Here is a 25324-nt window from a genome sequence, read left to right on the forward strand (position 1 = left end):
TGGGAGGAAGCCGGAGTACCCAGAGAGAGCATGCAACTCCACCCAGAAAGGCCCCAGCTGGGATTCAAACTAGGAACCATCTTGCTGTGAGGTGTGGATGCCAACCACCACACCCCAGTTCAATTCCATTCCAATTAAATTGAATCCTAATTCATTAAACCCTAAAAGAAATGACACAGCTGCGGTGCAAATAACTGTTATAGATTTTTCTGTTTTACAACTTTACTGGAAATTGTAGCAGAGGGAGAGTTAAAACAGTTGATAGTTAATAGTTTTGTAGTTAAAATCTTCAGAGATCACCATAAATGGATTGGGATGTTGATTTAGCATCTTAACAACAATGTTAACTGATTTTAAACATTTTAAACATTTAAATGTTTAAACTGAGTTGAAACATTTCCATCATAGGAAGACAATGTTTAAACTCTTCCCTCTTTTTCTTTTGTTTTTGCTCTGATACCTTGACATCTCCTGAACTACTCTGGATTCAGGGTCTTATTCTGTTCATACAAATAGCTTTCCTGTTTGTCACTGCTCAAATTTTACTGAGGTTAGCAACCAAACACAGGACTTCCTGAGGGAGGAGCCAAAGACAGGCAGAAATGGTCTTGGTGGCTTTATAAAAACATTATTAGCAGTGGGTGACATGGATGTTTAATTCTGTATGCTGCTCTGGGTTTACTAGAACGTTTCAAGGCCAAACTGATAAAATATATTAATTCATCTACAAAAATTGTCTTGAAACATGACATAATGTTGATCTGTTTTTGAGATAATGACCTAATGGACACTTTATCACTACAAAATTAGCTTTGTTATCTGGATATCAGGAGACAATAAACACCTGATCTCCAGATAATGTGATTAAAAAAGAAAATCAAAAACATTTTTTTTAGTGGGGGTGTGGTCTTTTTGCCTGTCCAACCTGCCACTGGAGAAGCGACAGGATACACCCTGAATGGTGGGAGAAAGCCTGAGTACCTGGGAAAACTGTAGCATGTTTTGGGAAAGGAAGCAAACTTCTTGATCCGTGGGTATGAGCAATGACTGACAGGCCCGTTCTAACGGTTCTGGTTCTTTAAGTGCACTTACCAAAACCTATAGTTTAACTGAAAACTTGTCTTTTAAAAAAAAAAAAATAATAATTCATCCACCTCCATAAAATAAATCGTCAGAAATATTCTCACCCACTCCTCAACAACTTTAAGGTTTATTGTCAAGGAGCACACTTTGCTGCCGTCTGCTGGATGTTTTTTTCTTTTTCTTTTTAACACACAGTTTGAACAACTTAAACTGTGAGTTTTATTGTCCACATGTTCACTGTGACTACGTGATCTGAAGAAATAAAATTTAAAAAAAAAAAAGTTTGGTCAACTGGAGGTAAAAAAAAAAAAGAAAAAGAAAAAGAAAAAAAACTGCTTTACACCCACGTACTTTCGTTTTCACAGGAACGTTTCATTATGAGTCGCTGTGTGTGCGTGGAAGTGTGTGTGCGAGTTAGACGCTGAGTCTCCTGTGGGGAGAAAATAAAATGCCATGTCCCCTCTTGTGCTTTAATTTTTTTAACTTTAATGAAATGCTCTCACAGAATTCAAATAATGTTGTTGAAAAAAGTTTTTTTTTTCTTTATCATCTTAAAGGATGAGGCCTACAAACTGACTCCATTAACTAAATCGTGGTATTATTTATCAATTCCTCTCACATTGCGAAACGCACTCTTGTTGGCTTTCTCCTATATCAAACTATTCAGTCACCTTACTTGGAAATGATTAAAGACTCTCATCACCTCAACACGAGTAGGGAAACCGAAAGTTTTGATAGTTCAAAGCTTTCGCTTTCGCTTCCAGAGCGCACTTAATTTTAGTTGTGACTTCTGCATTTAAGTTTAAGGTGAGATCTGTAGGTCTTAAGTGTATTGTATTATATCTAAATCTGCCATTTTGTGCTCAATATCAGAAGCTTGAGCTGCAGCCGAATCAAATATAGCTAATTTTGTGGAGGTAAGGTGGATTGAAATTGTTCGCGCAGCGCGGCGCATGTGACATTTGAAAGGACAGTTGTGTTCCTGTAACACACAGCATGTGTTGAAGATGGATGAAGAAGCTAAGCTGCACCTGAAAGAGTGGCTGATAGCTCAGATAGAGAGTGGGAAATATGAAGGACTGTGTTGGGAGGATGATCAGAAAAGCATGTTTAGGATCCCGTGGAAGCACGCAGCCAAGAAGGACTACAAACAGACGGAGGATGCGGCTCTATTCAAGGTAAACTATTTCTATTTCGCTTTCTGAGTACATGCAGCGTGCATTAGAAAACAATTTGAACGTGTCTTCAAATGACAAAGAAACTGACCCAAGTCAGTCAGCTCGCGTCATTCGAAAGTTAATTGAATTAAACTATAATTGTGCCCTACTTTAGCTAATTTTAAGTCAATAACCATTCCGTTTGCTAACCTTCAATTTATTATACTTTACTCCCATAAAGATAAAGTTTATGTATTAAATTAAATGAATAATTTCCCCATTGTTTTCATGTTAAGTTAGTCAATTTTGAAATAAGCATGTGCTAATGAATTGTTTATATTCAGGCCTGGGCTGTGTATAAGGGCAAATACAGGGAGGGTAGAGATAAAGCTGATCCCACCATGTGGAAGACCCGTCTCCGCTGTGCACTTAACAAAAGCACAGATTTCCAGGAGGTTCCTGAACGCAACCAGCTGGACATCAGTGAGCCATACAAGGTCTATCGCATCCAGCACGACGATGTGCCTGCCAGGTCAGCAGGTAATAACAGACAGAGTTATACAGAATTTCAGTTTGACCATATCAAGCACAGCTTAACTACAGTTTTTTTTTTCTTTGAATCTGGCCTCTTATGTTTGCACCTACCTTGACGGTATCTGTTTTCTATTAGCGTTCACATTTCCCCGTCTGTTCCGCCCCTCACAGAGTGTCCTCAGTCAAAGTGTCAAGTGGTCAACCCAGTGAAACAGTCTTCGAGAAGCCCTATTTACCGGAGCAAAAAGGTGAAAGAAGTAAGACTAAATTAACTGACTGTAGCACAGGGCTCAGTGAATACTTTAGAGTGGCTTATGTACCGACTCACAACAGGCACAACTTGTCCTAGAGAGGTGAAGAACATAGTGACTTCAATTGGTTTTGCAATAGATTGCGATAATATTATTGGTCTTTGTGATGGCGTGAGTTTTGTGTACAAAAAATGGAAAAAACTCTACTAACAATGACCCAATTCATGTGCTTGGAACTTCACATGTGCAAAGAGCATCAATGCCTACACAGAAAAACCAGAAAAGTTACAAACACATGACACATGAGAAGACAAACAAGGGCAGTGCTTCCAACTGCTCAAAAGAAACCATAAAACAGTTAAAGCATTTAAAAGGGCCGCAAGTAAACATTACAAAAAAATGCCATGAGTACACAGAGTATGATAAATACATTTTGGTCCTAGACAGGTTCAGGCATTATTGAGGGGGCAATGTGGAGGAAATTCTGTATAACGGGATCAGATCTCACTGGTGGAAACTTTTAACTTTTTTTTTCTGTTTTTGTAGATTCATTGTCAAAAGGAAGTGATTCCGGCAAACGAAGAAAAGCCATTGACTGGTAAGGGTTACATACACAAACTGTCAGTCTATGCATACGGGAAAAGGACTGTCATGGGATGCGTTTCAGTTTCATTTAAACCAACAGCACAGGAACTTATGATTCACAGTGGCACTTCCCTCAGTATTGTTTCTTAATATTGTGTCACCTTGCATATTGTGATGTGATGATGGCAGCAATATGGGCATCGGGTCTGTATAGTGAAATGGTGATTCACAGTACACAAGGACATTGTGAGTTTGGTTTTATTTTGCATGTTGGTTACCACTGGTTGGTGTAATCTTTATATCCTCACTTGTGGCTTCAATAGGAATATCGGTCTCTGACAATATAGATAGCGAATGTCGAGAAGAGCTATCAGATGGGTGGCCATAGAATTAGTAGACATTAATTTCCTCTCACGTTTCTTTCAGCATCATGTCAACTTATTTTCCTTTTGTTTGAGACAAAAGCAAAAATAAGATCAGCATTCAACATTTCTAGCAGTGCTAGTTTGTAAAGCCTTTGGAGTTTTTCATATTTTTGTGTATAAAAGTATGACCTGAAGGATTAGATTTTCAGATGTCCTTGAATTAATACAGAAGCAAATAATCTCTTTCTATAAGCAAACGTTGCAGCAAATTTCGCCTTTTTAACAGAACATACTGCCCCTCCCTCTGCATGTCCCACCCACACTGAGCGGCAGCAAAATGTAGTGAGAGACTCAAGATTTATTAGATGTTTTAAGTTAAGGTCTGAGTTCGGTCTCACTTTGAGTTATAGATTTGTTTTTAGGCAAGTTAGTTTGACACCTTTAAGGTCACACATTTTCCCTTTAAAGTTGATAGCAAGTACCCCATTAGATAGATAGACGACTTTATTAATCCCTTTGGGAGGATTGAAATCTCCATCTCACTCACGCTCAGGACTGTTATATACAGAAATGTATAGAATAGACAAAAGTGGAAAACACCCAACACCAGCACCGTATAAAGATAGAGATAATAATAATAATAATAATAATAATAATAATAATAATAATAATAACAATAATAATAATAATAATAATAATAATAATGATGATGATGATGATGATGATGATGATGATGATGATGATGATGATGATAATAATAATAATAATAATAGTAATTGTATACTAGTAATAGTAATGAAAATAGTCCTGTCCTTCTGTTAAGTGCATCCTGCTCTGGGCCTTCTTGTATAGCTGCCTCTTGTTGCTCGCCCAGCTTGTTGTCTAGCCACAGTCCAAGATATTTATAGGTTTTCACAACCTCCACCTCCTTCGTTCCTAACAGAACTGGTCTGGGACATGAAAAAAATGAGACACACAATGCACATAGTAGGTTATTATTAAGAGAAATGTTCCAATATTGTAGATTTAAAAGTGGAGAAAAAAAGGGCAAACTGGTTCTGTCGTTATCTGGCACAATGCCCCTCTGTGGCAGTAACTACAACTAAATGTTTCCAGTAACTATTAACCAGTCCCCCTCATCAGTTTGAAGGAATTGAAAGCTCATTTCTCTGGTCAGAACAACGTCAACTCTAAGATACTGAAAGGTTATCTCACATGAAATACTTGATTCAGGTACTTCCAAAAATTCTTTTGGATTAAACTCTGGACTATTTCTTGGCTCCACAACATTACCTTCATAATATTTGTGTTGAACAATTTTGTCCAATGCCGTATGACCCCTTTTTTTTGGTTTATGATCCAGGCTGCACACAGTTTTCTTGATAATTTCCATAAAGATTTAACAGCACATGTCACATGTTTACCATTTCTACACCGTTTATGAACCGTGCATGTTCAGAACACCCTAAAAAAAAATAGAAAAGCTGTCGTCAAAAACTATTTATTCCTCCAGTAAGGGGACCTACTTCCAGTTGGTCTTGGTCCAGTCATAACTCTGAGTAAGAGCACCACAGTGGTCGGAGTTTTAAAGTTTTCAATTCACATTTGCCCCATAGGCATACATTATGTAAAGCCCTGTATGGTTTGCTCAGTTGGGATCTATATGCCAACCACTGTTAAGCCTTCATGGACTTGATAAGAAGCTCGCTTGTGAACTTGTGATATAAAAACAACAGAAACACATAGATTATTTTTTCTCAGTGAGCATATAATATTCTGTATGTTTTGATTTAATTGTTTCTCTGCTCTTCTTAAGAAGACCTGATGAGGGAGCACACATACTGTGAGATAACGGGAACAAATCAGGCTCCTTCTCCCGTGACTTTCCTCAGCCCTACACTTGATATAACAGGTAAGAAAACGATAAGGATTATGCACACAAACAGGATGAAATGAATGCATATATAATACTGTAAATGATAAATGTATTACCAGTACCCTTAGTTCCATTTTCTCTTTAGACTTTCGTATGCAGGTGAAGCTGTTGTATCACGGCCAGGTGGTGATGAAAGTGACCACCACAAGCCCAGATGGGTGCTTCATCCTACAGGGCCACGTTCCTTTGGGAAATGAACGAATCTATGGACCCTGCTCTGCCCAGCAGCTCTCCTTCCCTTCCCCCAGCTCAGTATCGCTACCGTCCTCCTTGGCAGAAGCAATGAATCGTCTTCTTTGTCACCTGGAAAGGGGAGTGCTATTATGGGTGGCACCAGATGGGGTGTTCATTAAGCGCTTCTGCCAGGGCAGAGTATTCTGGAGTGGTCCCATGGCTCAACACACTGTCCAACCGAACAAACTGGATCGAGAAAAGACATTCATACTGCTTGATACACCCACATTTCTTAATGGTAATACTGCACATTGCTCTGTGGAAATACCTTTGGTGTTTGATTAATCTGAATATACATTGTAATGTCTGCACAGCGCTCCAGAGCTGTTTGCAGGGGAAGGAGCCAGCACCTTCCTATGAGATTGAGCTCTGCTTTGGAGAGGAGTATCCAGACCCCAATGTACCTAAAACCAGGAAGCTGATCGTGGCTCAGGTTGGTTGAAAAGGGATACTAACAGTTCTGACTGTAACTTCTTACACGTGTTTTGTGTGTGTTTTTGACACGCAGATGTTGAATTACCACAGTTAAGCAGTGATTTATTTTTTAAAAAAATTGTTCATCGTGGGAGACAGAAATCACAAGACAATCTCTTGTACTTTACGTAAGGAAAGCTGAGTTATATTACAGCTACAGTTGTGTGAAAAGTGGGTTTGTTTTGTTGTCAAAGGTTTGCTTAGCATGTGTGTTTCTTCTAGCTCACACTTACATCTTAGCAGGTTTGTGGTCTTTGCAATTTTTAATGGAATGCTGACAAAAATGTGTCCTTCACATCTAGATCAGAGCCTCAGGATTTCCAATCCCCTTGCACAGCAGCAATGTTTTCAGCCAGTAGAGGTCCTCATAAACTTACTTCTCGTGTCTTATTCTGTTTCCGGTGTGCCAGGTTGTTCCTTTGTTTGCGGTGGAACTATTACAGAGGTTCAACTTGGGAGAAACTGAAGAGAAACATCAGACTCTTACTTCGAACACAGACAGAATGAAGATGTTCTAAGATGGTAAAAATCTGCCCTGTGCCTGGGGAGGCATGGGCATTGTATCAATGCAGCTTACTTTCATCCCAGTTGTCATCATAAGTTACATCAGCAGAGTATTGTGAAAGAACATGTATATACAATAAATAATATCTGTTTGATGGACCTATTAGTGGTGCTAGTCCTGGGCTTTAATGTTTTTATCTATTGTCTACCGTGCTGCTGGACAGGTGAGAATTATTAGCTGTTGCGCTTGATTAAACCATGCTGATATTTAACAGTTAACAAAGATGTTTTTCTTCTTGCATTTGTTGTTGGCCCCATATTCAGCTTAAATGAAATGATCATTTGAATTACTGTTACTTAAAGCATACACAGAGAATAAATTGACACCAGTAATTAAATCTATAAAGCTTTTTCATCCTTTATTTCTAGCGAACATCATATAACAGATTCACAATTTTTTTTAAAAATATACATTTTTGTAGCTGTAACATTTAAAAAGAAAAAAATCAACAGGTAAGATTTGTTTTTCTTTGAAAATTAAAAAAAAAAATAAAATAAAGTGAGACAGAGTGCTGAATCAGATGATATACCCGTATCTGAGTTTAAAATACTTTCATCATTTTCCCTGCCTTCAAACATATACAATACATAAAAAAATGAGATGGGAACAAAAGCGTACAGTACACAGGGGTCAAGAGTATTCACAAAGCATCATGTTCCAACGTGTTATTAGCACCATTACTCTTCAGCCATGCTGCACTTTTTACTCTTTCCATCATTCAGTTTTTAATGGAAAAACACCATGAGTGTCGAGGCGATGTGGCACAGACCTGTCTGTGTGGGTGGGATTGTCTGTTACGCAGTTTTCATTAGTGTTCTTCCTTTCTCAGAGATAATGTTAAGAACAGATTGGAGAGTAATGCCTTGACAAACAACTTTTTGAATGGACTCCCAGTGATGAGAATAAAAAAGGCGAAGAGTTGCTCATACATTCACCTTGCCTGCCCAGGCCGACACAAACACATCGGCTCAGAAGCAAGAAATTAATAAAAAAGGAAAAACAAAAATGCATTGCAAGATTGACAGAGATTGCATTAAATCTGTTTAGCATATTTACTGTATATAACATCTGTAATGTAATACATATATTGTAAATTTTTGTTCATATATATCTGCACTTCGTCAATAGCATTTACTTTCATAACACTGATTGAAAATACCCTGCAGCAAATACTTTCATTAAGTAGATGTGTGGGACAATCATAACAAAAACAGTGAACACAGACAAGTGCTTGATTGTCTCACTAAATGTCTTCAGTGTGTCTGTAAGGAGTCATTCAGAGATCTTTGAGCTGCTGCTCCTTTCAGGGCTGTGCTAAGTAAGGTTGAGAAAGGGAAAGGAAAGGAAAAGAAAAGAAAGGAAATGACAGGAAAGGAAAGGAAAGGAAAGGAAAAGAAAAGGTAAGGAAAAGGAAAGGAAAGGTGCAGCAGGGCTCAGACCAGGGCCTTGACTGATCACCTATAAATTGTGTGTTCTATTGTTTTGTATTCCTTCCCTGCAACCCTGCCTTGAGGTCTCTCCATTGTTTGTCTTGGTGAGATGCAACAGAGACAAGGAGGGTGTGTATGTGCTTATGTGTATGTGTAGGTATGCATGTGCAAGTTTCTACTGCCACTTCATTAGCTTGGAGCCATGAGGTAAATCCAAGAGGCTTTCATCAGTTCCGGCTGAGGGAAGGCCGTCCGGTGCAGACCAGCGCCTTTTGCGTGGACGCTGCTGCTCCTTAGCCAGAGGCTCCGCAGCTATGGTGCACGGAGGGGCTGGCGCCGGAGGAGGTGGCTGGTGAGGAAGAGGGGGAGGAGGAGGTGGGGGTGGCATCTCCTCTCTTTGCGAGCTGCTGGACTCTGCTGTAGACCTAGAGAGGAGTTGTGTGCGATGAGCTCTGGAGCTGGTACGTGTGTGTGTTCGGTGGGTTTGGGTGGGGGTGGGGGTGAGGGCAAGGCAGACATCGCCCTCTGTGAGCTGGCGGCAAGGCAGGCCATACAGCTGTGTGGTTCTCTGGGGAGAGCAAGAAGACCAGCCCTGGCCCTGGACAAAGAACGGGTACTCCACCAAGACCTTCAGTAGCTCCTAAGCAAAACCACAATATTGTTAAGGGCTCAGCCAAGAGGTTTGTCACTCATTATCATAGCAAACTGACTCTGATGAACACTGCATTATAGGGAACTTAACAGGTGTAGAGCATTTTAACCTGATATATTTGAAGCAGCAGCAGCTTAACTTGTGGTTAACATTGTGATTTTTATCAAATTATTTGCTGTGCTCTGATGTAAAAAATATATTAGTCAGGTGTAAACAGAAGCATATATATCAATAGAAAGCTGACCTGAGTGTTGCGGTCTGTGAGATGGACCTGCAGATGGCTGAAGCCCTGTGTACTGCTGGGGGAAATCAGCAGCACAGTGCAGGTGCTGAGGTGAAACTCTGGAGATGTAGCCGCACTCCTCAAGAAGTCCTCCGTCTGCAGCTCTTCCACTCGCTTCAGCCGCCCGCTGGCCAACTCAATCAGGGACCCCTTGGTGAAGTGAGGTAGGAGTGCAGGGGGAGATGGGTGAAGGGTCGGGGATGAGGTGGGAAGATGGGAGGGAGATAAATCTCTCCCTCTCCCTCTGTCTCTGTCTCGTCGCCTCTCACTGTCTCTTGCTTGGTCTTTGTCATGTTTTTGTTGCTTCTCTTTGTCCTTACCTCGTTCCCTGTCCCTTTGTAGGCTCTTGTCTCTTTCTTGATCTCTGTCCCGATCTCCTTGTGACCTGTCATGGCTATTAGGCAAACCCAAGGGTGAGTGTGGTGAGTTCCGCAGATTGTGTTGCCTGGGGTCTGGCTCTATGTGCAGGTTGTATGGAGGTGATCCTGAGGGGCTGTAGAGTGGGTAGGCATGGGCCTGAGGACTGGGGTGAGAAACTGATCCCAGAGAATAATAGATTTGAGCCTCAGATTGGGCCCCCAGATGGTCCAAAAGCCCCCCTCTACCGGTCCTTGAGTCTGGTCCGAGGGGATGGGGGCTGGTGGATAGTAAAGTGGAGCTGGTTTTCCCGTGCAGATGTCTGTCCTGCAGTGAGGAATGTAGCTCAGGGCCCTCCTGAGCTTGAGAGTCTGACAAAAATGTCCCTCCAGAATGCACACGGGACGTTAGATCCTCCTGCTGTCTCCTTCCACCGTTGGCATGGGTGCTGTGTGGGCTGACGTCCAGCCGAGTTCTGCTGCTATCATTCCCATATTCTCCTGTGAGCAGAGGTCTGGAGGCTGAGGCAGTCCTGCTGCCCAGCCCATCCAAGCCATTAGACCTCTTGTTCAAGGACCTGTGTCTCGCCTCCACGAAACTTGGGTCTTGTGGGTACAGGCAGTGAGGGCTAAACAAATATGAAGAGAAGAGGGAGGGGCTGTATTCCCGCCGGCCGCTGTTACTATAGGACCACATTTCTCTCGAACTGGCTGGGAAGGGTGCCTTAAAAGAGGAAGAGGAAGAAGAGGATGAGGAGGGTGGCAATGACAGGGGACCCTCCCCTCTAAACCACCTGGAGTGGAGGGGCAGGTGTGAGGCAAGAGGATCATCTCTCCAGCCTGGAGATCCTGAGCTCCTCCTCTCGCTGACCTGCCCAGAGAAAGGGGGTAGAGGGACAGTGGGAGAGTAGCTCAGTTGCCATGGTATAGGCACGGGGAGGCCCGGTGCTGGAGCAGGAAGTGGGGAAGGACTATGCAGGAGGTGTGGGTTTGGATTAGAAAGGACTCTGTCCCTGTCGCTGACCTCCCTGCCACCCTCCCTGACTCCCTCTCCTCTCCCGGTGCTGAATCGGCTCCGGAGCGGCACAGGAGGTTTAAACTCATCTAAAGTGATGGGAGGTTCTACTGATCCATGCCGAGACTCCCTCTTCTTGGGAGGGAGGCGCTCTTTGCCACGGTCAGGGCTGGGATTCATGGGTGGGCTCCAGCAGCAGTGGGGGCCCCCTGTGTGTGGGTGCAGGCTAGGTCACATGGGCCTCACGAGAGAATGAGGGGCAGAGACAGAGGGGAAGGCTGATACACAGCATCACTGTTGGATCACTCTTGATGCTTTCGTACTGAAGCACCACTCACCTACAGAATTAAAAAAGTGGGAAAAGGGAGACACAGAAACAAGAAAAATTAAGTGTGAACATTGGAAAAGAACATTCTGTTAGGTCTTAGTTGTAGTTAAGACTTGGCTGTCAGTCTGGTCAGACATATAAAGAAACATTTGGCTTTAGCAAACAGATGGAGAGAGCAATTCACTCCTGCTCCCAAACTTCTTTAAAGAGGTTAGGAATTCTTAGCTTTCTGATGGCTTTTGCTAATTAGTCATTACCTATGCGGAGTGCGGTGGGACTGAAACTACCCGACTTACTCGTTTCATTCAAATACATCACTCCCACATGTGAGCTAAAAATATTTTTTTTTGCAGCCAATGAAGTTAAGAGGCAGTGCACACACACACACACACTCACAGATCCCTCACAGCAGGAGAGTTTTCATCTATGACTCTCAGGGGATGATTGGAATATGTAGATATGCTTTTTTTGTACCTCTTTCATGAACCACCCCCACGACACCCTCGAGTGCTCTCTGTATTCTATGTAAGCTTACAACTAACACCCCCCCTCTCCTCTTTCAGACAAACACTTGGTCAGCAACAGACAAACAACTGCTTCTGCATGCAGCTACACCCCCCCCCCCAGTAATAGACAAAGCTGGTCATCACCCACCCAAAATCTGACAAAGACACTGTTGATATTACCACCAGTTGTTGTAGATAAAAGAAATGTGTTGTTGCATATTAATTAATTAAAATGTCACAGCAGGGGTGTGGGGGAAACATGTGCGACTGTTGGTGTGTGCATGTGTGTGTGTATGAAGACATCTATGCCATATTTCGTCTGTGAGAATGTTTCTTTCTTTTTTAATTGTCTGGGCGAAATATGTGAATGTGTTTAATTGTTTAGGTCCTTGTGTGCGGGTGTATGTTTGTGTTTGAGCCCTCAAATGTGTCAGAGATTTTGCAGCCTTGTTTCATTCAGTGAAAGTGCGGGGGAAGCTCTACTTATTCTTCTCCAAATGTTTTAAGGGAGCTCGCTTGAAATGATGGGCTATCCAGCTGTTCCCAACATCACCTCCACCATCATCCTGGCCCCAGCTACTGCCACCAACACCACAGTACCACTCAGCCACTAACTCCCTGCCATCTCACCATCCACCACACGGTCACCATGGCAACTGGGTCCACACATGCAAACATGCACACACACACACACATACATATATACATCCAGCTGGTTACAGAGGTTAAATAGAGATACTTCGTGAGGAGGTGGGTACACTGTTGCTCACAAAGTGACTTGGTCCAAAAACCGAATAAGTGTTAGAGAGGAGCAAGCTGTTTGTGCACCTGAGTGACAAAACTGAAAAATGGGTACGTCAGTGGAGGGGGAATTGTTGTCCCAAACACTGACTGGACAAATGTATATGAGTAGAACACCGAAATATACATGAAGAAAAATCTTTCGGACTGTTAAAATGCTGTCGTTCTGATGTACTACAAATCCACTGTATAATACAGCTGGTGAGTTTTCTCTCTATAGTGTTATATTTCAGACTCCTCTTCAATATATAGATTTTTTCCCGAGTATGGCAAAGAACAAACAAGTTTTGGAGTGTTTATTGATTGCTTTCTCTTTCCTTTTAAAAGAAAAAATGAAATATCCCATTTACAAAGAATTGGTCCAATATCATAACATTTGTGACTGAGCTTTGGTGCATCCTACTTCTGTCATTTTTTTTTTCTACAACTTGAATGGAGTCTATCTGTGTCAAAAGACTAAAGTAGCCATAATTAAGTAAAATACTCATCTATCAATATAAGGGCTCACTTCTGATGGTGCATATCAGAGAGAAAGCCGTGAAGTTGAGGGATTTGTATAGAGATCAGAAGAACTTGTAAAAAGTGTAAATCTGAGGAAGGATACAAGAATACAAGAATATTTTGGCAGCTAATTAGGTTATAAAAGACACAGCAGCTTCCATCATCCTAAAACAGATTATGTTATGAACCACCATGCCGTAAAATCATAGCGCAACCCTGACTTCACACCTTCTCCAGAGAGCTCAGAATCTCACGCTGAGATGAAGTTTTGAATTCCAACAAGAAGATAGCCCCATGCATTCCATGAAGATAACCCAGGAGTGACTTCAGGAAAGCTCTGGTAAAGATCTCCAGCGACTCAGTCAGTGTCTGGACCTGAACAAAGCTGAGCAGAGGTTCTCTGGAGAAAGCTGCACTGTCATGCCCTTCATCAAGCTCTGACTGAGCTTGAGTAATTCTGACAGAATTGTTTCCAAGAGTAGGAGGACAAAGCCTCTTGAATAATTACCTATAAGATTTGAGGCTCGTATTACTGCCTAAGATTTTTCCACAAAGTTCTAGGTGAAAGGTCTGAATTCTGACAATTTCTGATTTCTTAGCCATTGAATAATTTTTTCATACCTGCTTTATCTATTCAGAGTTGCAGTTGGCTGGAGCTACAGAAGGCAGGGCAGGCTACACCTTGGGCCAGCATAGACACAAATAAGGCAAAGAACACTCCAAATTATAGTGATTAATCTGATATACATGTTTCTGGACTGTGGGAAGAAACTGGAGTACCCAACAAGAACCTTTGTAGGCACAAAATATGAAAACTCCACACAGAAAAGCCCCGGCCTTATTCATTGAATTTCAATAAATTCAGAATTCATCAAAAACATTTTTTTTCTCAGTTCAGTAAGGTTAGTTTTCTTTTTTTTATATCGCACCGTTTGTGACAGGAAGATAATGTCGGGGCACTTCACACAGAGAAACCCAACAATTCTTTACCTTGAGAAGAATTGTGTTTTAGTAAGAAAGAAAAATAACTGAATCTGTTTTAACACCAGCCTAAAACATGACAAAATGTAAGTGATACATTTCATGTTCTTGAATGCTGGGGAAGGGGGAAAAAAAAGTGAATCATATGCAACTAATAAGAAAAAAAAATCACATACAGCACATACTGCATATCAAGAATTGATATGCAAATAATGTATGTTTTTTAGAACAATTACTATAATTCTCCCAATCTATTACATGTATAGAAAAATATCAAACACAATAAAATAAACGAAAAAGTGATAATAACCCCAAATTCCTACCAAAGGAAGAGCTACTTCAAAAAATAAAACTGAAGTTAAACAGAGAAGTGAAGAGGTCAAACGGATTTTTTCAACTTACAGTTTAGTTCCGTAATAATCAAGAGCCCAGATTTCTTGGGTAAGAAAAGAAAACCAGATTTAGGTGTTTGTCCTCAGATGACTCCAAGACCCGTGTCATTGGAAATGACAAGACCAGACATAAACTTGCCAACAAAGTAAAACAAAACAAAGAACACAATTGTGCATGTGGAGGAGTCTGAAGAGAAAAGTCTCCTTACAGAATACTCCTACACTGTGCAGGCAAACACAGAGAGATGGAGTTCAGCTGGAGCTACTGCTGCTGCACTGTAGCATTTAAACACATCGAGACCGACAGATCACAGGCATCACGATGTTACACATTTCTTCCAATGAAATATTCCTTGTAGTAATTGGTTTGCTATGTAAGCAAAGAGTCGAATACTTAAATTATTTTTCTCTTATAGCAAATTTTATTTCCAAGAAAAAGTTAGCGTTTTTTTTCCTTTAAAAAGGAAAAACACAAAGTGCTTATTTCTCTGCTTCCAAACAACTGCTCTACATCTCCTCTACATCATCCCGCCTTTTTCTCTTCATGCATCTCTCTGGGGAACTGTCAAATGTACTTCAATACTCATGACTGCAAACCTCAGAAAAAAAAGAGGAAATACTACAGAATATCAATGACTAGTTTAGCCTATTTCCCTATCAATTATATTTGAAACAAAAGACCTCTATTGCTAAATGTATCTGAGAAGGAAAAAGCACCTCTTACTCAAAAGAGAGCGTGTAGGAGTAGACAGTGAGGTTGATGGAGTTGTAACTGTTGTGATGTGATGTGAGACTGACCTTAGTGCGGACTGAGGAGACGTCCCAGAGTTGGCAGTCATTCATGGTTTAGTCCTCCCTGAGGGTCAACCCACCCCTCAGGTCCTTATTGTGCTACAGTGCTCCTTCCGAGCACTCACACAGGCTACAACACCCGCAGCCCCCAGCTACACCCTGCCACTGATCTCTGAACGCATCAAACAACACCAGCGAGCCCACCAAACTGCAGGAAAAAACTGACAGCCTGCTATCCGTCTCTGTGTCTGTAGTGCATGTGAGCATGTGTGTGTGTGTATGTGTCAAGAGAGTGTGTGTGAGTGTGTGTGTGTATGCTTGTGTGTGCAAAGAGCTGAGGAAATGAGTAATATCTAGCAGTGAGAAACATGTCTGCTATGCAGAGCCACACAGGCAGACCAGTTGCTGTTGCCGCCCACTTGCTTTAATCATTGTGAGGGATACAAGCATACATGCATACACACACTAACACACATATATATATATATATATATATGCACACAAATGTCCACACAGTCAAGGAAGCAGACTACACAGATCATATATTCCAACTGTGTGCTGCCTTCTTACAGTCTGATGTTCTATCTTCCATATAAATGCTACTGGTTAAACATACTGTTGAACATGAAATGTTACTAATCCGTCGATCAATGTGAAATCATTAATCTATGTCTCTGATAAATAATGTAAGAAACATATACGAAAGGGAGTGATAAAGGAAAGGCAGAGAGACAGTTGATGAGAGACAGGGAGGGACGTGGTAGGAGGCTCATCCTACACACACTCTCAGACTTAAGCTTTGCTGCTGCCTCTGACTCAAAACTAAACCTCACATCCATCAAGAACACACAAACATTCACACACACACACACGCTACTCTTGTTCTTTGTTTATCTGTAGTTTCATCTGAATTTGTGTCCTTTGTTCTCATCAAAGCACTTTGTGACGAACCTACTTGTTAAAATTGCTTTTATGAATATATTTGATTTGACTTTATATGCACCTGAGAGCACACACGCATGCTGAAACACACTCACACAAGAGCACTGCAGGGGAGCTCTAACTGATTTGCTTCAGTGATTCAGTCGGTATGAGAGAAAAGTGGTGGCATGGCTGGTTTGGCTTATTAGGACTGGTGAGAGGAGAGTAGTGTTCATTCACAGCAAGAATTCGAGAGACCTGTCAGCTCCGAAACAAGCCCTGGGTTGGGAGCAAGGTTCTTTTAGAACTCCAAAAGTTATTAATCTATCCCTTCAAACACAGAGTAAAATGGAAACTTGTAGCATCCAAAGGCAAATTAGAAGTTAATCTTATGTAACCTTTTAACCGAAGTAGAACCGAAGGAAAATCAGGCCTTGAGGTGTGAGCAGAAAATTCAGCTGGAAGGCCGCACTGAAAACTTTTTTGAAGGGTGGTGACAACTGCCAAGAACATCTCTTCTGACATTTCACTGAACGCTACTTTTATTCTTCAAAGCAAATACTGATTGAAGATGATGCACACAGAGGTTGTGTGGGCTTGAGTGCTGTCTGTGCCAGCAAGTGTTTTGTGTCACAACTGATAAAGTCTACGGTAACTCAAATAAAGATATTTGGAGCATCCTGGATTAAGATTAAAAACTGTGGCGGCACATGGAAATGCAATCAACATCCTGACTTGGCAAACAAAAATAATATGCATATGTTATTGTTAAGGCTATAAAGAAATCTGAAAGATGGTCTAAAATATAAAAAAAAAAAGTGCGAATGTATACTCTGTTGTTGTCATTTGACCTTGATTAAAAACACCACTAAGCCACAATTAAGACGATCAATAGATCAAATGTTGCTGAATTGAATAAAGATTGTAAAGATTGCAGTCGTCAGCATGTTTCTTCAGCAAAAATGTTTCTATGACAATTTTAAATGAAGCCACCCGTTTGTCAAAAGGTTACCTTGGGAATTAGAATTATAATATCTATACATTATAATAACTGCAAATTTTATTACACATTATTTACCAAAAGTATTAAAACAATGTCACAAATTAGTGTAATATAAAATATGGGTATAAAAACACAGGAAAAAATTGAATTAAATGTGAGGAACCAAATGAAGCAATTACTTTCATCTAAAGATCATTAACTCCCCTGTCCTTCAGGGTGTTGTGCTAAGACTGTTGATATAATAGTCTGAAATCATACATAAACCATAACACTAGTCAGAGTTTGATATGAGTTTAATACATTATAGCCCAGTCATAGTGAAAGGTGAGGAAAATGGATTAATAACAGGGTGTTTACTACAATAAAGAAATGACTTGTGTGTGCCACGCTTGGATATTCAATATATCCAGCACACACTGACAACCATCAACAAAAGCAAACACACAACAAAGTCACACCATCAGCCGTCAATCATTCATTACATCACCAAGTCATTTGGTGCATTCTTTTCCACCATTTCTCCTGTTTCTGTCTGTCTCACTCTCTGGTTTAGCACTATGCAATCTATCCATATCTCACTCTTACTCACACACACACACACACACACTCATACACTAAAAGCACATGTATATAGACAAGCAGGGTCAGGCCTTGACAAGAAAGGTCATATGAGTCAGACGACACTCAACAATCAAAGCGGAGGAAGTGTAAAGAATGAAATGCCCACAGGTGAGGCTCTAGAGAACATTTCACTGCCATATTTTGTGAAAGAAAATGTTCATTTGATTGGTGTTTGATTGGTGATTTTTTCCCTTTTCTCTATCTTTACCCTTCCTGATGTGTAGCCCGGTGTATTGGGTGTCCGATCACGTTTCAGGCTGAGGGGGAGAGCTATGGTGGACGTCTGATGCAGCAGAAATTTGTTGCTGAATGTAACAGATCTGAACAGACGGAAGAGTAGAGGAGAGGATGATGAGTTAAGGACAAGATAGATATAGATAGATAGATAGATAGATAGATAGATAGATAGATAGATAGATAGATAGATAGATAGATAGATAGATAGATAGATAGATAGATAGATAGATAGATAGATAGATAGATAGATAGATAGATAGATAGATAGATAGATAGATCATTTCGACCTTGTTTGGATTCATACACAGTGGTTTCTGAGTTTATATTGAACTGTACTACAGCGTCTTTACCCGCTACGTTTTTCATGTGCATAGAGATTAAGTGATGAAGGAAGGAGTTGTGGGAAGGAGGAGAGTACTACGGTGGTGGCTTAATCTACAAGGAGCCAGGCTAAGCTGATAAAAGGACTGGGTGATACGGGCCATAGCTTATTGGGCAAAAGGCCAGGTTAGCCTTCAGGGCCGTGACCCATTCTTCACCAGGATGAGCCAGCAGCTATGCCTGCAACGGGATCAGCCACAATGAAGATGGGCTTATGGCTCAGGAGTTACTATTAACACTCCCAGCCCGCACACACACACACACACACACACAGGGTGCACTGCATGTACACAGAAACATGCAAACATAAAGTCATAACAATACATGACTTTTACAAGTGAAAAGTAAGTATAACAGTTTATTAAGAATAAGATCAACAGTGCATGCCATAAATCCTTCAATGCAAAGAGAACATACCATCTTCTGAACCGAAAAACAAACTGTGCTGAACACTGCAAGTTCAGAGCTGACAGAAGAGGCTACAGCTGTGTGAGTGATTCAGACTTCAGTGTGAGGCCTGTAATGTATTGCTGGGTTAATCCCTGTGAATCCAAACTGGTACAGCCTAAGGCAGGCTTAGTATAGTTATAGGAGGAAATCCCCCTGTGTAGTGGTACAGGCCATTAGCCCCTAGGGTATAAATAGGGCAGCAATGGCTCCTTAAGCTGGCTTTTACGCAATATCAGTTAAAAATATGACTTGACTAATTACACGCAGGTCAGCCAGTCAGCAGAAGCAAAAATTCCTCCACCTTGTTCTCCTTTTCCTCTGACCATAACAGACTGTTGCTCAGTCTTTTTTCTTTCTTTTTTTTTTTTTTGGAGCATGTGCAAAGTTTTAAAAGTATTTCTTGTGGCTGACATGGGCGGGTATTATGTTGTTGTCATTCATTGACATTTAAGATCCTCTGATGAGAGTTTCATTTTTGCATTTTCCATTGTCTTAGTCTGATAATTCGCCTCCAGTCTAAACCAGCTACAATTCAAACCACAAAGAGGTGACTTTGGTTTCTGTTTGCAGGCATCCTCTGCATCACAAAGATGTAAAACACACCAAATCAACTTCAAATGTGCTACTATAGCTTAGGTGGAAGCAGTTCTTATGCAACAGTAGTGATGTCACACACTGCTGATGCACAGTCATGCGTTTCTATTTCCATTCTTGCAGATCACTCCTTTTCTTTTCTTAAGTTAGCTTTCCAACTTTTTGCATGCACTCCCTAAACTTTTTTTTATCTCCAGCTTGTAACAACTCAGAAGCGTTGATACTTCCATGCTATGAGATGGTGAGCTTCCAAGTGAGGTCGAAGCAGTAGGAAAGGGTTAAAACAGCTTGAAAGAGCGAGGACAAGTGTGTGAGTGTGAGTATGAAAGAGGAGGGGGACTATTTTTCATTCCAAAGATTTGTCGTTTTTGGCACCGTCCCCTGGCGATTGCCAGTCAAAGTGGCTTTCTGCTGGTTCTGTGGTTCAGCAGCAAAATGTCAGCAAGCTGTAAGCAAACATGACGTCTCCACAGAGAGAACACAGCCAGGTCTCTCACTGGTAGTTGAAGTGGTATTCTTTTTCAGAGAGACTGTCTAGACTGGCTTCACAGATACTGTCTGGAGTACCTTTGTCTCTGCTTGTATTCAAGGCAACATTGCTTTGCACTGCCTTTATTGCTATTGCTCTACAACCCCTCCCACACCAAATCTGCCACCCAGCCACACACGGTCACAGTCATTTACTCAACACGTTGCTTGTGCTGCTTGTTACAGAGGGTGCTGTTATTTATATGAAAATATAATTAAGTGGGATAAATAGTTGTTTTCAAACAAAATAAGGAGAGACCCAATTCCACTTGTAAGAAAACCTTCAGAGCTCACATATTTCCTCTGCAAATAATTAGATAAGAGAATTTATTGCTGCACAAGAAGGCAGAAGAAGAAGAAGATTATGAGTCGCAAAGCATTGCAGGGGTAGATACCATAACATCAAATTCAGGACAGGCTTTCTGAGCACTATCGACGCAATAGGCTACAGGATGTCTCAGATGTTACACTTTCTGTAGAGTGATACCAAAACCAATACTGCGCAATCTGTTGTGTTTGTGCATAAAGCGTCTGCCTTCCAAACGGAGCAGACTTACTTGCTTGGACTCCAGCAAGGAGAGAGGCAGGCCTGACTGAATAACTGTGGGTGTAAGTGGTGGGTGGATGGGTTTAAAGGTTGCTGACCCCTATTGTAGATGAATAGTGGAGGAGGAGTAGAACACACTGCTCAATCATACACAAAGGTTAGCAAACCAAGGCCAAGAAAAGCAATCGGTGCAAGCACAAAGAGGGAAGAATGTGCTCTGATAACTGACATATTGGATTTCCATGTTTGCATTTGACCACACATGCGTATTCAAGAACATACACAATTGTTTCACTTCACTCATACAACGGATGGATTAAAATGGATTTAAGTATATATGCCTCTTGTGAAACATGCAGTACAGTTCCGGCACCCTCCTCTCATGGGATCCCTTGAACGACAGGTGTGTCTGACACCCTAAAGTAGTCTGGCACTGTGTCAGCTGTGTTCAAACACTTGCTTCTGTTTGGGATTATTCCTCACACTCCTGGCTCCTCCGCTAAGCTCCCAAGCCAATTCTCATACTATTATGACTGGAAGAGTGCTGATCTGTGAGGAGTGGCCCCACAAGTTCCTTTTAGTGATTACAGAACGCCACAAACACAGAACTAATTTATCATCAGCAATTTCTTAAAATAAATATGTGCAGCACTATTTAGTCGCTGCTGTTGACAGTAAATTATTCATTCATTCATAATAATTTTTTTGAGAAATATGAGGTGATATATGCAATTGTTTGATTTGTCAGTTCACAAAATAACTATGAAATTGAATGTCACCTCCTTTGAATAATCAAAAACAAATTGTTTAAGACAAATCCTGAATCTTGACAACAACAATGAAGGAGTCTTCTGTTATTTTGTTGGGACATTTTGGCTGCATGATTTGGGCCCACGTATGCTCTTAAAGGTAAGAGGCAAAGCAAATCAACAAAAACTTTTTTTAAACTATACATTTCCAAGTTAATCGGAGCAGTTTCTTATAGGACGACCATGTCCCTGTCCATAGAAGATGAAGGATCACTGGCTTGATAAGTATGAAAATATGATTTAACTTTGCAGTCCCCTGATCTTAACATAGTCAAACATCTATGGGTAATAGAAAACTCATGTGAAAAACATAGAGTGAGGAAATATATTTGAGAAGAATGATGTTCCATTCCCTTTGCTAGAGTTCTAGAGACTTGTAGAATCAACCTAATGCAAATTTTTTATCAAATGAAGTGCACAACCGGTTTATATCGGAGCTCACAGCTCTTTGAGCTATCACAGCTCGAAGAAATACTTCTGCACAAGAAAAAGAATGAAGGTGTGACTCCCTTTCTGTTCTGTGCAGAGGATGACACGCAAGACGGGCAAAAACATGTGAATCTGTGTTTGCCCATAGGTGTGACTATGAGCGACAATGTGAGTGATTAAGTGGTGAGCGTATCCCTGCTTTGTAAGGAAGAGGTAACAAAGCAGCTAAGAAAATGAATGCTTATTAAGGGTTATATGGGTTCAAATACAGCCAGCCTGCTGCACCCACAATGGGTTCAACTTTGTGATAGACTGAAGCCCACATTTGACATACAGCACTGAAAATCCCAGATATATGAGCAATGCACATACATAGGTTCATACCGTATAATCATGCAAATGCACAGTCTCAGCATGAATGTACACTTCACTCTCTGAGTTTTCCCTGTCTTTGTCTTTCAATTTCAGTCTGCACACCCCACCCACTCCCGGTCTCCCTCCCTGTCTTTCCCTCTCACTCATCTGGGTGGCTGTTTGAGAGCATACACTCAGCGTGGGTGAGAGTGCTAGAGTAGAGTATATGACTGCTATCACAAGGTGCAGGGTGTGTGCGTATGTGTGTGTCTGCCTGTCTGCGTGGTGCTGTAGGTGGAGAGGCACAGCAGGGCGTGAAGGAGCGCTGTGATAATGACAGGCCATGCATTATATAACATGCAGATTGCGTAAGGAGAAGATTATTTTAGGTCCAGATATTGAGGATGTATAAGTAATTTTTTTTTTTTCTTTTCACGTGGGTGAACAGCACTACGCGCACCTCTAAGTGCACGGATGCGTGTTTGTGTAGAAATGTTCTGAAATGTGCTCATTTATGTGGTTTCTTTCGAGGAGTGTGTAGGTGTAAGTAAACTGAAGTGTATTATCTGTTTGTAAGAAGGGGGCACGAATGTTTTCAGATTTCTTTCAGAGCTATCTGCATATCAAAACAAGTATGTGGGAATGTTGGCGCTTTTGTGTACAGTGTGCATAAGGGTGTCTTTACTGCAAGCTCCCACTCATTATCACTTTTAGACTTCAGAGAGATTCGCTTGAAAAAGGGCCGATTCTCCTTGGCAGGTGGAAAGCGAGTAACTTCCAGTTTTGATAAGTTTCGCTCCTCTTCGAACCGCGCAAGTTTTATGAGTCTCCCTCAGTCACACGGCGATGGTCCTACAGGATGTGCTGTGTGGAGTCACAGAAGTGAGCCAGTGCAGATTCAGTCTCCGTGTGCTACTGCCTCGCTCCATGCATGAGTGTGCCCCTGTAAAAATAGACCTCTTAAAGGGCCAGCAGCCACTCAACCTTCTCCCACAAGAGGCCTGTTCTCCTCCTCAGGGTGACACAAGAAACAGTGGATGTATTTTTCATTTAGACAAGTTGTGTTTCTCTTTCCCAAGAGGTATCGACCCATCCCTTTCAAGTTATGCTTTACATCTTTCGTAAGGACACATCCATGGTACGCACGTATATGACATAAAGCCTCAGGCTTTGTCTTGATAAGTCACTGTAAAACACAAATTAAACACAGACAATTTGGTCTTTCAAGCAAATAACTGTATGCCTTCCCCTGTTACATGAGGGAATCCTTGCTGGTGACAAACATTCAAGGCAAAAAAACTGCCCATCACAGATCAAACACACTTTGTTATGGTACTCTCAAAACAGGCGTTTCTGAAAGCAGTCTCACAGATACATAAGACTTCCTGTACACTCCAGCAGATCATCCTCATAATTGAAATAAGTGAATTAAGTCAGCAGGGATAAATGTTGTATGTCTTGCTTGAAAGACATCTATAGCTGAGAACAGTTTGAACCTGTTAAATGCTCCTATATGCAGCATATGGGTAATCACTGCAGCAGAAGGACAGCGCCTGCTGTAGCAGAAATAGACATACAGATATCATAATTGTGCTCTCTGGTGTAGCGTCTTCATCAAGAAAGGAGAGAAATGAGGAGAGATTTGTGAGAAAGAGAACTAAAAACACAACTCTGCTCTGGCTTCAGAAGAATGCAGAAACTGACAAATTTAAAATCTTTGAGTTGCAAAGTTTGTAAAAACATATCAAAAGGAATATTCGGAGGTTATGATTTTTTTGCTCTCTGGTTAAATAAGAGGTCAGATTCCAGATATCTAATGCACCTGCGTACTGGCACATCCTCCCCTTATTAGTATGACATTTCTGCAACTTGCCCTCAACATCTGTGCATCTTACCTCTGTTTGTCCTCCTCCTACCTTATTCTGACTCTATCCAAATTTTACCCAACTGGACTAACCCCACCCTCGGCAATCTCCTAACCATCCTTCCCAATTTAAGCGGGCTCCTCGAGGGCCCCTGGCTATCTCTGGACCAGGGCTATTTAAGCCCACTGCTCTAATTCTGAACGCCCTGATCTGCCATCAGGCAGAGTGATAAACCTCCACCTCTCTGTCAGTCTTTCTTTCTCACACACTCCTCTCCACAGTCAGCCACACTCACCCTCTTGTTCACACACTCACCCCCTGTTACTGTCTTGCACGAACACAAACACCCACACACATGCTGACTTACATGCGTCTGTGTGACACTCATTCACACGCGCACACACACCAACAATTTGAACATATTTTTCTCTTCATAAGTAGTCCAGCTCACTCTCAGAATGCCATGCACCTAAACCAACCTTCTCACAGCATTCAAATCACACACCCTGTTTATACTTTCAAAGTTCCCCACCTGTGCGCCCTCTCTTACATGCACACACACACACACACACACACACGCGCATACACTCAAAGGAGGAAGCGTTGTGGTCACATACCTCACTGGGTGCCTTTGCGTAGCAGGTATCTGGGAGTTTACTCATTGGATCAGGCAGCAGCAGGCACGTAGGAATATCCAGTTTTGAGACTGAGTCTCTTCCTCCTCTCTACTGCTCAGCCTTCCCTCCCTTCATCCTAACCCTGCCTCTCCTCCTTCTCACTCTCTAAACGCCTCTTTGCTCTCTCTCTCTGTATCTCCCTCTGAGCGCGCTCTGTTTCTCTCCCTAGCTTGCCTGATCTCTCCAACCCCCTTCCTCCTTCCCTTCCTCTCTCCTTCCTTCTTACTGCCACACACCTTCTATCTCACTCTCACAACTTCAATCTAAGCTCATTTGTCTTAATATGTCTCCCTGACACACAGTGACACTTTATAACTTTCTTCTTTTCCCTGCCTAATATGCTCTCTGTCTCTCCCTGCCTCGCTGGGAGTGTATAATTAGACAGAGCTCAGTGGTAATACAGTCAGGCTCATTGTGGGAGCCTTAGCATTGCTGCTCATGTTTGGCTGACAGCCCAGTGGCTTCACTCATTAACCTCCCTCGAGCTGCAGAATAGACCAGCCCACAGCCTGTGCTATTTGCTGCAACACCTCAGCCTCTTTGCCCGTCAGCCAATCACAGTCCGTGTGTATGATGGAAAAGGTGTTTGCAGGTACAGCTCTGCAGGTGAGGGAGCTAAACATAATCACCAAGCATTGACACGCTGCGGCAGATGACGTGTAATTCTAGCTGGTCGAATCTGACACA

The 25324-nt window shown here is 41.6% G+C and overlaps 2 protein-coding genes across 5 annotated transcripts; one reads left to right on the forward strand and one right to left on the reverse strand.

Moving 5' to 3' along the window:
* The first annotated feature begins 1834 nt into the window (after positions 1-1834).
* On the forward strand, positions 1835-7456 carry irf10 (interferon regulatory factor 10). Of its 3 annotated transcripts, none has more exons than XM_072367560.1 (8): positions 1835-2261; positions 2585-2780; positions 2946-3022; positions 3572-3623; positions 5792-5887; positions 5997-6383; positions 6460-6578; positions 7030-7456. In XM_072367560.1, exons 1-8 carry the CDS (start codon positions 2091-2093, stop codon positions 7135-7137), a joined length of 1206 nt encoding a protein of 401 aa, XP_072223661.1. In that variant the 5' UTR covers positions 1835-2090; the 3' UTR covers positions 7138-7456. The 3 variants fall into 3 exon arrangements, with proteins under 3 accessions (XP_072223661.1, XP_072223662.1, XP_072223663.1); XM_072367561.1 differs by having other exon boundaries at positions 5795-5887; XM_072367562.1 differs by having other exon boundaries at positions 3587-3623.
* A 71-nt stretch (positions 7457-7527) lies between these two features.
* LOC140272198 (uncharacterized) lies at positions 7528-25062 on the reverse strand. Of its 2 annotated transcripts, none has more exons than XM_072367558.1 (3): positions 24578-25062; positions 9511-11258; positions 7528-9254 (listed from the first exon to the last, which is right to left on the reverse strand). In XM_072367558.1, exons 2-3 carry the CDS (start codon positions 11098-11100, stop codon positions 8790-8792), a joined length of 2055 nt encoding a protein of 684 aa, XP_072223659.1. In that variant the 5' UTR covers positions 11101-11258; positions 24578-25062; the 3' UTR covers positions 7528-8789. The 2 variants fall into 2 exon arrangements, with proteins under 2 accessions (XP_072223659.1, XP_072223660.1); XM_072367559.1 differs by lacking the exon at positions 24578-25062 and adding an exon at positions 15228-15566.
* Between the last annotated feature and the right edge of the window lie 262 nt (positions 25063-25324).

Source organism: Leuresthes tenuis, unplaced genomic scaffold, assembly GCF_036924035.1.
Source record: "Leuresthes tenuis unplaced genomic scaffold, fLeuTen1.0.hap1 SCAF_16, whole genome shotgun sequence".
Lineage (NCBI taxonomy): Eukaryota > Metazoa > Chordata > Actinopteri > Atheriniformes > Atherinopsidae > Leuresthes > Leuresthes tenuis.

Coding starts and splice junctions, on each gene's coding strand:
- LOC140272198 (XM_072367558.1), bottom strand. CDS start 11,100: ATGAATCCCAGCCCTGACCGTGGCAAAGAGCGCCTCCCTCCCAAGAAG. Junction 9,255..9,510: donor TCACAGACCGCAACACTCAG/GTCAGCTTTCTA, acceptor GGTTTTGCTTAG/GAGCTACTGAAGGTCTTGGT.
- irf10 (XM_072367560.1), top strand. CDS start 2,091: ATGGATGAAGAAGCTAAGCTGCACCTGAAAGAGTGGCTGATAGCTCAG. Junction 2,262..2,584: donor AGGATGCGGCTCTATTCAAG/GTAAACTATTTC, acceptor GTTTATATTCAG/GCCTGGGCTGTGTATAAGGG. Junction 2,781..2,945: donor TGTGCCTGCCAGGTCAGCAG/GTAATAACAGAC, acceptor CGCCCCTCACAG/AGTGTCCTCAGTCAAAGTGT.